The sequence below is a fragment of the Dasypus novemcinctus genome, chromosome 6 (assembly GCF_030445035.2).
Source record: "Dasypus novemcinctus isolate mDasNov1 chromosome 6, mDasNov1.1.hap2, whole genome shotgun sequence".
NCBI lineage: Eukaryota > Metazoa > Chordata > Mammalia > Cingulata > Dasypodidae > Dasypus > Dasypus novemcinctus.
The window spans coordinates 57,019,686-57,033,195 of NC_080678.1; the positions used below are offsets into that span (position 1 = coordinate 57,019,686).

At 39.1% G+C, this 13,510-nt stretch overlaps 1 protein-coding gene across 4 annotated transcripts in view; it reads left to right on the forward strand.

Moving 5' to 3' along the window:
* ATAD1 (ATPase family AAA domain containing 1) overlaps positions 1-13,510 on the forward strand; it is a 139,857-nt gene that overhangs the window by 50,366 nt on the left and 75,981 nt on the right. For all 4 annotated transcript variants that reach the window (XM_058298844.2, XM_071215792.1, XM_004464527.4 and 1 more), the window contains exons 4-5: positions 396-516; positions 8,048-8,248. In XM_058298844.2, coding sequence (XP_058154827.1) covers positions 396-516; positions 8,048-8,248 — 322 coding nt within the window. The remainder of the gene's footprint in view (positions 1-395; positions 517-8,047; positions 8,249-13,510) is intronic.

Genomic DNA, 13,510 nt, shown 5'->3' on the forward strand with positions numbered 1-13,510 from the left:
CTGTTTTGGTCAACAGCCTTATATGTGAAATAGGCACACTCCTGGTGTAATAGTCTCGAGCAATTGGTGCTGAATTAACTCTCTGAGCTGGTTCACAGTTTCCTTGTGGCAGTACATCTTCCTCATAAGTGGAATGAATTCAGCCTATTAGATCCTTGCAGATTTTTGTGTGCCAGATGTAGTGCTTTTCTCAGTTTTATAGCAGTTTATTTATTTGATCATTGCTGTGAAATGTCTGTACTCAATGTTAAGATATAATTTTAGTATTTTGTTTTTTATGTATCATTATGAGGTTAAGATTTACCATTCTTTGGGGCTTTCTTTTTTTAAAAAACACAAAACTTCAGAAAGTATATATTAGTTGTAAAAGACATGTCGACCTTATCTTTTACCAGGTTACTTGGAGTGATATAGCAGGTTTAGATGATGTCATTACAGATCTGAAAGACACAGTCATCTTACCTATCAAAAAGAAGCATTTATTTGAAAATTCCAGGCTTCTGCAGCCTCCAAAAGGTATGGTAAAAGTTTATGATGCTAAAACATTAAATGTCTAGAAAACATTGAAACTTCTCCCATGAAAAAACTAGTTTTTATGAAATCACATTCTTAAGAGAAGTCTTAAGATTCAGTGATTTGTTTAAATGTTAGTTTTAAAGTAATTGCTCATTTTTCATCTTTCCACCTTCCCAACTTTAGATTAAAATATTCCCTATAGGTTTATGTTAAAATATCCCCTCCTTTTTTTTTTATTTCTCTCCCCTCCCCCCCCTCCCCCCTGGTTGTCTGTTTGTCTGTTCTCTGTGTCTATTTGCTGTGTCATCTTTGTCCGCTTCTGTTGTCGTCAGCGGCACGGGAATCTGTGTTTCTTCTTCTTGTGCCATCTTGTCTCCGTGTGTGCGGTGCCATTCCTGGGCAGGCTGCACTTTCTTTCACGCTTGGTGGCTCCCCTTATGGGGCGCACTCCTTGCGTGTGGGGCTCCCCTACGCGGGGAACACCCCTGTGTGGCACGGCACTCCTTGAGCACATCAGCACTGCGCACGGGCCAGCTGTACACAGCTCAAGGAGGCCCGGGGTTTGAACTGCGGACCTCGCACGTGGTAGACAGACGCCCTAACCACTGGGCCAAGTCCGCTGCCATCCCCTTATTTCAAACATATTTTTTATTGCTTCCAAATTAATTAAAATTTGGAAAATCAAGCTTAAAAAAAGTCCAAAGTGATGATACGGCTTTTTTTCCCCCCTCAAGTGAAGAATTCTTTTTGTTTTTTTCATAGTTATAGTGGTTTTTATTTTTTTTTCTCCTAGGGTGTTTAATTGTTTTAATTTAGATTTTAGCTTTTCTTTACAGGAAATACTGAACTGTAGATGAATTAGAAATTAAGTAGTACTTATCTTGGAGGGAAACTTCCTTCTTTATAGGTAGTAAGCCTTGGAACTTTGAAAGCCTAGGAACTCATGAATTGAGAGTGCTTGTAACTGCATCCTTAAAATGTAATAGTTTTATTCTTGTTCATGCAAATATTAATCATGCTTACGGCTTGTTAAAGAGGATTCAAATGGAGAATATAAGTTACAGTGATAGATAAATAGCTGTGTGTTTTACTTTTCTAGCTGTTAAAACACACCATACAATAGGTTGGATTAAACAATGGGAATTTATTGGCTCATAGTATTGAGGCTGGGAGAAATACAAAACCAGGCATCAGCAAGGCAGTGCTTTCTTCCTGAAGACTGTGCCATTCTGGGGTTGACTGCTAATGATCCTTGGTCCTTGGCTTTTCTGTCACCTGGCATTGCACATGGTGGTGTCTTCTCCTTTCTCTTCCAGGTTCCTTTGACTTCCAACTTCTGACTGCTTTCCCTGGTTTCTCTTCTCATTTCCTTCACTTACAAGGACTTCAGCCGAATTGGATTAAGGCTCACCGTCATTCAGTTAGGACATACTTTAACTAATAACATCTTTAATGGTCCTATTTACTTATGGGACCACACTAACAGGCCAGGGGTTGGGACCTGAACATGCCTTTTATGGGGGACATGATTGAGTCTCTGACACCATGGCTTTCAAGTTCAAACTCCACAGTATAGTTTATTTTTTCTATCTAGTATTGCTTAAACTAGGTAGGCCTGATTTATATTGCTAGTCAAGACTGAACTCAAATCATTATGCATGTTCATTTTTTAAGAATTATGGTTTTTAAAAAGATATGAAATATCAAAATAGTGCTATGTATATTAAAGTTGTAATAGCTTATAATCTTAGTGCTTTTGCAGCTATATCAGAAAAGTGCATTAATTTATATATAAAAGGCAATTAAAGCAGATATCTGTGCATTTTTATGAAGTAGATAATTTTTGGTTTTGGTGAATAGAGAATCACAATTACCACCAGAAATTACATGTTCTTTTTATTAATTAAAATAACAAAGCTGCTACTTCTTTTTTTTCCTGATAAAAAGCATTTAATTGTGATTTTCATTTTCCAAAACATTTTTGAGAAGATTATCTGAGTCCTAATCAAAAGAGTAAGCTAAAAGTTGGATTATTTATTTATTAAAATTAGCTTTTCAGTTTATTTATAGTCTGAATTGAAATTTTTCTGCATTTTCAGTTCTCAATTACACAATGCTGGTGAGTTTAGGAAAATAAAATGTTCTTTATGTAGAGAGAAAGCGCGATACTCATGGTGTCTTAGTTCCTGAGTGACTAAGTGCTTGGGTGTCTTCACCAGTTGGTCTTTGGTATAAGGTCTCAATTAGCATAGTGAATGCTAAATTATGGAGGGGATACTTCAACAGTATGTGTAAATCTGCTACTTATTTGAAAACAATGTCCAAACACTGGAGATAGTTTCAGTGTATATTTTAAATATTTTAATGTTGCATGAATATCACCTAATTATGTAATCTAAAATTATACCTATTCAGACTTTTCAGCTTTGCATTTTTGGAAAACTTTTTTGTCAAGATCAAAAGTTTGAAAAATCATTGATTCACTTTTTGACTCAACATAAATCAGTTAATAGGGTATAGAAGCATAGTATAAAATGAGTTGCATACCTACTTGTTCCACTTTTAGAGTGGAAATTAGATTACCTGATTTGAGTTATTGCTTTATTGCCAATTGTATATTATCCTTTGACAATTAGTTACTCCTTTTTTTTTTTTGTTTTTTTTTTTTTTTACTTTAGGAGATGTTGGGAATTAAACCCTGGACATTGTACAGAGAAAGCAGATGTTCAACCACTGAGCTACGTCTGCACCCCATTTAATTCCTCTTAAAGCTGAAAGTGATCACTGCCTCAAATAGTCTACAAAAAGATAATTTGAGAATTGTTATGCATGTTCATGCAGTATGTAAAATTATACTTAATCAGTAAGATCATATAGATACTAAGTCAGAGCTTTTTAAAGTTGTGGTAATGCACACTGTCGTGCTACTAATTGATTATAGGGATATGCCATAGGATATTGATAGTTGTGTAAAAAATGGAAAGTTCTTTCCCCCCAAACATTTAAAAATTTACAACAGTTAAAATTCCATTTGACCTCAAGATTGAGGAATGAACAAACACAAGGGGTGAATGCAACTGTTGACTAAAGCAAACTTACTCTTCTAGCAGTGGAAAGAACTTGTAACATTGATATAAAGGCATAGGCTACTGGAGGTTCTGACGGGAGAGAGAGGGAAGAATAAGTGTAGCATGGGGGCATTTTTTTGGAAATTGGAATTGTCCTGCATGACATTGCAATGAGGATACAGGCCATTAAACCTTTTGTCAAAATCTGTAACAATGTACAGAGCATAGTGCGAACTATAATGTAAACTATAGGCCATGGTTAGTAGCAGTGCTTCAATATGTGTTCATCAATTGTGAAAAATGTACAACTAATGAAAGATATTGTTAATGTGGGAAAGTGTTAGAGGGGGAGGGGATAAGGAATATGGGAATCCCCTATATTCTGATCCCCTTCCCCTGCCAGAAGGCTCCCTTGTCTGTTTGCTTGTGGTTTGTGCTCATTGTTTGTGCTCGTTGTCTGCTTGTTTGCTTTTTTTGGTTTTTTTTTTTTTTTTTACTTTTTTGAGGCACTGGGAACCGAACCTGGGACCTCCCTTGTAGGAGGGGGGCACTCAACTGCTTGAGCCACATCTGCTTCCTGCCATTTGTTTTTGCTCATTGTCTTCTCTCGTTGTTTGTTTGTTGTCTTTAGGAGACACTGGGAACTGAACCCAGGACCTCCCATGTAGGAGATGGGTGCTCAACTGCTTGAGCCATATCACCTCCCTCCCCTATATACATACTTTTAAGATTTATTTATTTCACTTCATTTTTAAATTTATTACCCCCACCTTTGTTTTCTTTTTTTTTTTTTAAAGATTTATTATTTATTTATTTCTCTCCCCTTCCCTGTCCCCCCCTCCCAGCCCTAGTTGTTTGCTTTCTCTGTCCATTTGCTATGTGTTCTTCTGTGGGAATCTGTGTCTCTTTTTGTTGCGTCATCTTGCTGCATCAGCTGTCCGTGTGTGTGTGTGGGGGCCATTCCTGGGCAGGCTGAACTTTTTTCCTGTTGGGCGGCTCTCCTTACAGAGTGCGCTCCTTGTGCGTGGGGCTCCCCTACGCAGGGGACACCCCTATGTGGCACTGCACTTCTTGCGTGCATCAGCACTGTGTGTGGGCCAGCTCATCACATGGGTCAGGAGGCCCAGGATTTGAACCTTGGACCTCCCATGTGGTAGACGGACGCCCTATCTTTTGGGCCACATCCGTTTCTCCCCACCTTTGTTTTCTGTGTTCGCTGTCTGCTCTCAGCTCTCTATGGTGGTGTGGGCTGTCAGCTCTCTGCAGTGGCATGGGCCAGCTTGCCTTCACCAGGAGGCCCTGGGAATCGAACCCGGGGCCTCCCATATGGTAGACAGGAGCCCAGTCACCTGAGCCACCTCTGCCTCCCCATATTTTTTTGTTTCCCCTATGTTTTGGTACAACATTTATGTAATCTAAAGCTTCTTTAAAAATAAAAAATATATAAAGAAGAGGAAGTTAAAATTCCACTTGAGTACTGAATGATCCCCCCAGTAAACTTTCTGAATTCAGTAATAATATTTTATATATGCATATAAGATTTCTATCTGTGAGTTTCATCATATTTCATGCTTTGATGCATTCTTTTTTTTGTATTTTAACATTTTACTAAAGCAATTCACACAAATTCCAAACTGCAAATATAATTAAGGACTACAGGTTCTGTTCTGCCATTTAAATTTTTCATTTTCAAATTCATCATGAAGACAATAAGTAAACAAAAATTACACCTGTTGCAAATTCATGATTTTTTTTCCTTGAGGGAAAAAAAGAACATTATAGTAAAAAGAATACCACTGGATGTACAATAAAGCACCATGTCACATGGTTACAAAATGGGGCTTCCTGCGTCGTGCCTCATGTAAAAGACACTGCTTTTCCCACTGCTCTGCACCAGTCAGGATTTCGTTAAAATAAAACTATAACATCTCCAAGGTTACACTAAAGTCAGACACGGTCTGAAACACAGTGCTTAACAACAGTAATGCCAACTATGATTGCTAACGGAAAAACATTTTATAAGGTCAAAAACAAACTGAAATCCAAAACCTTATTTCCCCTAGATGAGCAAAATTGAAAATGAAAGGGTTCCCTCCTTCCAAAAGGAGTGAAAAGGAACTTTTTTAAACTTTTCTTTCTTGCAAACTGGAGGCAGGGGACACGGTGTGGGCTGGCTCCTCAGCCTAGTTGGCATCCAGCTTGGCCATTTCCTGCATGTAGTTGCCTATACTCTCACTGTCAAAAAACACAAAATACACCATTTTGAATGAAGAGGACGTGGTTGACACAAAGTAATTGGAGGTGGTCTTCAGTATTAGCTGGACTGCTGTCTACTTTGGGAAACCATTCCTGCCCTTGCCAGTGGATGGAAACGAGATGGACTTCAGTTTCTTAATATCTGCCAGGACCAGGCAGTTCTTCATTGTCTTTTCCAGAAGTTCCTCACATTTGTCTACATCCCAGACCAGGCTATTACAGTGGATCACAACTTTGGTGGGCAGACCATGGCTGGTGCTGATGGAGGCTCTAGCCACTTTGAAGGGCCCATTCTTTTTCCGAAGTTACAGAACAGTCTCCACAAACTTCTTGCCACCTTTCTTCTCTGGGAGTTTCCTAGGTCATTTTTAAGGTCAATGTCAGCATTGGTAGGATTGATTTATGGCCTCCACCTCAAAGCTGGCTAAATTACTGATTTCACTATGAATGAGGTTTAACTTTTGACTGTGTAAGCACCTGAAATAAATTTAATTGAAGGGAATTAGACTTGGCCCAATGGATAGGGCATCCATCTACCATATGGGAGGTACGTGGTTCAAACCTGGGCCTCCTTGACCCGTGTGGAGCTGGCCCACGCGCAGTGCTGATGCATGCAAGGAGCGCCGTGCCACGTAGGGATGCCCCCCCGCGTAGGGAAGCCCCACGTGCAAGGAGTGCACCACGTAAGGAGAGCCACCCAATGTGAAAGAAAGTTCAATCTGCCCAAGAATGGCGTGGCACATATGGAGAGCTGACACAGCACTATGACACAGCAAAAGAAACCACAGATTCCCGTTCCTCTGACAACAACAAAAGCGGACAAAGAAGAACACACAGCAAATGGATACAGAACAGACAACTGCAGCGGGGGTGGGGGGGTGGGGGGGAGAATTAATTTTAAAAATTTAATTTAAAATTGCAGAGGCTGTTTGAAAATGTTAATATGTATTGGAAAGCTTATGGATTTAAACTTAAAAATCGAGTTTAGAAAAGTTTAGTTTGAAATGATTGAATTTTGTGATTAGTTGGTATTATAACTTGGATCTTGAAGAATTATTAAGACCAGTAGAAAATCTAAGTGCTTGAGGAAAATTTTGAACATTATTTTGAAGAACTTGTGCAATAAGATGAAGTATCTCACTAAAGAAAAAATATGAAAAGGTTTTTTTGCCTGGAAACCTTATATAAATATATTTCTTTTTCTTTAAATTTGTATTTTAATTACATAGTAAAAAGGAAAATGTGAATACTTCCACATCCTCTCTGGTTTACCCCAGCATGTCATTTCTAAATATTGTTCTTTAAGTGCTATTATCTAAGGAAAATTGGGAAACTGAATGAGGCCAATATTTTAAGAGCTTTACAGATTGTAATTTTTGTCACTTCTGTCTGTGATTTATTTATGGACAGGGCCATAATTTTACTATTATTTTAGAGAATGATGTCATATTAATTCAGAAGCTGTTGGCAGTAACTCTCAAATGTTCAAGACTCCAACCTGTTTAGAACCCTTAAATATTAAGAATATTACCAAGAATTATATTTAGAAGCAAACTGTTACTAATAGCTTAATAATATAGTGTTATTCCTAGGAAATTACAATAGCAGTGGCTGCTAGTGTCTTTTCCTTTTAAGGAAAGATCATTATCTATTTGGAAGAAGGCACAGGTCCTTTTGCTTAAAACTTAAGTGTCTGAGCAATAGTACAACAGGGTTTTTAGAAGTTGTCTGTCCTTTCTAGGTTACCAAAGTGCTATGTGAAGGTGGAAGTTGTTGAAATGTTTTAATTGTCAGTGCGTTGATAGAGTGGTGTAAGTTTGGATGTGAAGATGATAGTCTTTAGTATCCTGAACTAAACCTTTCAAGGAAAGGAGGAGGTTGCAAGGATGCTGTAATCCCAAAATATATGTCATCACTGAGACTGAAATTAGAACATGATTCCTTCCTTTATGCTACTCCATTAACTAGACTGCTAGTATATACATTTTTTTTTCTTCAGGTGGATTATATTTCTTAAAAAATTTTTTGAAACTTGAAATTACATATTTTTCAGATCATTCTCTAATATATACTATAAAAATATTAATAAAAGCAGAATCAAATATTGGGAAAAATTTTTAGTGTGGGCAGAACTAAATTATTTAAACTAAAGCTAATATCTCATTGTCTTAAAGGAATAATAAAATAAAAACCCTCTTAATTTCCAGGTGTTCTTCTCTATGGGCCTCCTGGCTGTGGGAAAACGTTGATTGCCAAGGCTACAGCCAAAGAAGCAGGCTGTCGATTTATTAACCTTCAGCCTTCAACACTGACTGATAAGTGGTATGGAGAATCTCAGAAATTGGCTGCTGCTGTTTTTTCACTTGCCATAAAATTACAGCCTTCCATCATCTTTATAGATGAAATAGGTATGTTTTCTATGTGAGCTTTTAAACAGCCATTTTAAAAGATGTTATTTAGGTAGCCAGATTTAATTCTAATATTTATTACACTGTATTAATAAAAGGGATAACCAACATCATCTGTATATATATGATGCTATATGTAATTTCCATGTTGTAGAATGAACCACTGTTTATTCATTCCTGTACTTGATAAATAGGTATTGCTGTCTTTTCCCTCTTACAAACAGTATTCAGTGACCATCTGTGTACGTGTTTTTTTCCTGCATGTGTTTGTCCAGGGTAGATACCTAGAAGTAGAACCAGTTAAGTTGTACGATATGTCTGTCTTCAACCTTTCTAGGATTATTCAAAGTGATACCTATTTTCACTCCCAGTAATGCATAAGATTTCTGTTACCCTATATACTCCCTAAGATTTTTCTTTTTTCAGACATTACCTTTTTTTTTTTTTTTTTGCCAATTTTAGGAGCATGAATTAGCTCATTGTTTTGTATTTCCCTTCTTAACTAGTGAATTTTTACATCTTTTAGCATGTTGATTAGCTCTTTGGGTTTCCTTGCTTGTGAATTGCCAGTTTCTTTTTAGTTATTTACACTCTTCTTGGTAATTCTGTCACTTTTTATTATGATTGCAGATATTTTCTAGAATGGCTCATTTTCACTCTGTTAACGATAATTTCTTACTGAAGTCTTTCGATAAGTTCTTTTAGCAAAGATCTGGAATAGTGAATTCTTTCTTTTTCAAAATTAGCTTTTTCACAGCAGTTGCTCTTTTTGTTAGAATTTCACTTCCTTTTATGTTTTCAAAATTTTAAACATTTAAATATCGTTTTTTACATTGTTCTGTTATTTAAAATTCAAATTCTCTTTTATGTTGTTGACTGTCTTTTGTGGGAGGAGGGGCACCCGGCTTGCCTCAGTGGCAAACAGTGCGGCAAGAGGTGACACCGCCTCTGCCCACTGGGCCTAGACAAGGTGACCACGCCTGACTAGGCCTTTGCTGCTAACGGCTAGCCGGCACCGCCCTCCCCCTTCCTATCTCCCGCCTAGCCCAGCTCTCACTTCCCCTCCCCCCTCCCTTAAACCTAATCTTTCAGTATGCTGTTTGCCCAGCAACAGCTTACAACCACCTATCAGCTTAGTAACAGTGTCAGCCTATCAAGAGTTAGCACATACTCTACTGGCCAATCACTAGCCCAATGCCAGAACATTGCCTTATATGGAAACAGCATTTGCCCTAGCCAATCAGAACCCGCCACACCACTCCCCAATCCTATAAATCTGCATCCCCTTCCGCAATAAACCAGACTTGTGCCATCAGCCTGTCTCCGCGACTTCTTCCTGGGTTGTGCGCCCTCCACGCCTTCGGAGCCCCCGAGGGAAGCCTCAGCGGCCATACGAGGCTTTCTTCCCCACGCCAGGGACTCCTCTCGTCCCACAACGGGACCCCACTCGTCCCGCAACAGGGACCCCGCTCGTCCCATAACAGGGACCCCGTTTCGTCCCTCAGTCTTTCATAGGGGTTTGTTTCCTTTTGTTTTTTCTAACATTAGATGGCTTTAGGCTTGGTTTTATTTGGGGATTCTGTATGGCCTAAGATGGAGACTCTTTTGCCTGTCTCTACCTGGAGCCTCAGGAACTTAATCATTCAGAACCAGATTTTATAATTTCTCAACTTGGGTGTTCCTTGACTGAATGGTAGTACATATTTAGACTTTAAGTCACCATGGCCCTGTTTTTTTAATTTATCAAGGGGGATTTTCCTTCCACCCCCAGCCCTGGTATAGACCAATATACTTCCTTGTAATCTCCCTATAGGGGTGAGTATGTTTTTCCTTTTGATCATCTTGTTGTCAGTCATTGCATGGGCATTAACACCAAAGCAGAATTTTTGATGCTACACATGTGCATCTGTTATGTATACAAACACATAACAGACAGTGACATAATCACCTCAAGTTCTGGCCATTCTTATTTTCAGTTATCTTTTTTTCTGAACTTTGGCGTAGTTTTCTTTCTTGAAATCTAAGATATGCATTAACTTTTAGAACAGTTACAGGTTTATGGGAAAATTGAATTCATAGTACAGTTCCTGTATAAGCTCCTTCCTTGTATTCAGTTTCTCCTGTTATTAACATCTTTTGTTGATATGGTACATTTGTTACAACTAATGAACCAATATTGAAACATTATTAACTAAAGTTCAAAATTTACCTTGAGGTCCACTCTTTGTATTATTAAGTCTGTGAATTTGATGTATTTAGTCTGAATTTTGACAAATGCATAATGTAATGTATCCACTATTACAGTATCATAGAGAACAGTTTCACCTTCCTAAAACCCCCATGTTCCACCTATTCCTCTCTCTTCACCCACCCTGCCCCTCATAACCACTGATCTTTTTGTAGTCTGTAGTTTTCCCTTTTCTAGAATGTCATAGAATTGGTATACAGTATGTAGCCTTTTCAGACTGGCTTCTTTCACCTAGCAATTAGCATTTACAGTTTCTCCATATCTTTTTGTGGTTTGCTAGTTCATTTTTTATTGTATTCCATTGTGTGGATGTACCACAGTTTGCTTATCCATTCATCTATTAAAGGACAACTTGGTTGCTTCTAATTTTTGGTGACTATGAATAAAACATTCATGTGTAAGTTTTTATGTTAACCTAACATTCATTTCACACTAGGAGGGTGATTGCTGGATCTATACGGTAAGACTATGTTAAACTGTCAAACTCTTCCAAAGCGGCTGTACCATTTTGCATTTCTACCAGCAGTAAATGAGAAATCCTGTTACTTTAGCTGTCAGTTTTTTGGGTTTTAGCCTTTCTGATAGGTGAATGCTGACTAGTATTTCCTTCAGCTCCTTTGATTTTGAAGATTTTTATAATCTGATTAATTGTTTCAAATCTTGTTGTCCCATCTGGCATTTTCATTTGTTCCTTTTCCTGGGCCATATCTTCCTGTTTCTTAGTATAGCTTGTAATTTTTTTGCTGATGTCTAGGCATCTAATTATGATGATGAATTTACTTTTATGATCAGTTTCTCTCTTTTGCCTAGGGATTTAGTTTTGAGTGGCTTTGTGTTAGGCTCTTCTTTAATTCTTAGTTCAGCTTATTGTAGGTCTTTAGAATTGCCCCTGCTTAACTGCTCAGAACAGGTCCAGGGACCCACTAATACATGCAGACCTATTTCGAAGGGCCTTGGGGAAGGGCACCAAAAAGCCTCTTTTATTTATTGTCCCTCTCTTGTGCACATCTGCCAGCAGATGGCGTTCTTGGGAAACCCTCTCTGCTCAAACCCTAATGGGGATTGTGTTTGCCGGAATCCGGCCCTACTGGGCAGTGCAAAAGCAGTGTCTCTGAGATTGCCCCTGGGGTGGGCTATTCAGATCCAAGCCTAACAATTCAAAATTGTTGATCAGAAACCATTCTCTTCTCTTGGCCACACCCTCTCTTTTCCCAGGGATGAATGAAATTTCCACTCCCCTCTATATCAGCAGCCTCAGTCCAGGTCAGTAAGAGGGGTGTTTGAGAGGGCAGGCTATCTTTAGCTCTCTACAGAGTCCAGGTAAAGACAATGATGCCGAAAGGGTAGGATCTGTGGGACTGGGACACAGCAGACCAAATTAAAGCTGCATCAACAGTGAGTTGTGTCTTTCCCTCTCCCCTTTCCTGGGAAAGTGTACTCCTACGGGGACTATGATTGGCCCCCACAGGCCAGGGACCAGAGGACATGATGCTGTCTGATTTGAATGTGGGCTTTGGGTGTCAGCAGCTGCAGTGGCCCTAGTTGGTCACAGTTCCTCCCTGCAGAGTTGTCTCTTCTTTGTCTCACTCTTTCCTGGGTGCTGCCCGGCCTTCCCCTGGTCTCCTGAGCCCTAGATCAGTCGTTTCAAACAGTTTCTGCCTATCACATAGCTCTTTTTCTGGGAGAGAAGAAAACCCTGTACCTCATTAATCCTCCATCTTCCCAGAAGTCAGAATTTTTCATTTCTGTTACAGTGGTCTTCAGCTCTGTTTGGTTCCTCTTCATAATTTCCATCTCTCTTTTGATGTTTTCTTTGTGTTCACTATTGTTTTCCTGATTTTCTTTAATTCTTTGCCCATGTTTTCCTTTAGCTCTTTGAACACATTTAGAACTATTTTTTAAAGTCTTGATCTGGAATGTCCCAATTTTGATCCTCCTCTTTGATGGCCTCTAATGCTTTCATCTTATCCTTTGCATGAACCATTGCTTCCTGTTTCTTTGTATGTTTTGTAATCTTTTGTTGGAACCTGTACATTTTGGTATTTTAATGTATTATCACTGGAATTTAGACTCTGAGGTGTCTGTTCCTTAAGGTTAAATCTAGCTGGTGCTGTGACAGTGCTTTCCTTAAATACAAAAAAAAAGGAAAAAAACAGACATCTTTCTCTGTCTTTGCAGATTGACCTGTGAGAGTGCTTTCCTTCAGAGCTTGTCTGTAAAGAGTTTAGAGAATAGTTCCAGGCCAAAGCAAAGTGGACCTCCATGGTCCTTTCTGCATACAACTTATCTTGGCCATTCCTGTGTGGTCCTAGGAATTCCCCCACTTACAAGGATACAAATGTGCCCTCTTCCCTAGTAATGCTTTCCTTATAGTCCCAGGCACTGCACTGTATTTCCTACAATCAGCAATCCCATGCTCCAGGCAGTTTGTTTGAGTTTGCCAAACGGCTGTCGAAATGGTTTGGTTTCTATAAAGGGGATTTATTTGGGGGTAAATATTACATTTCTAAGACTGAAAAGCCCAGGTCAAGGTACCATAAGTGGTGCTTTTTTTCACCAGAGTCAGCTGCCATGTGTTGAAGCAAGACGGCCACTGATCTCTGCCTTTCTGTAACTGTAGACACATCTGATGATAAGGCTTGTCTCTTACTGGGCATACTCCCTGAGGCTCAGCCCTTTGAGCCTTTTGGGGGCTTCTTCCTTTGCAGCTCAGCTATGGGCAAAACTGGAGTCTTTCCACTCACATGGCAAAATCAAACATGGCAGCTCTCTTTTTCTGTGTGTCTCTTTGTGTCTCTGTTTTTATCAGACCCAGCAAGAGGGCAGAGTCTCAACTTGAGTCATACCTCCCTGATATATTCCTGTTAAAATGGTCTCACGCCCACAGAAATGGAATTTTAAACTGCCACATAGGTACTCAACTGGTCTCCCACAGCATTCTGTAGGAGAGCTCTGTGAGCTACCTTCTACATGCAGGGCAAGTTCTGGGGCAGTAAATCCCTCAGGCTCCCAAC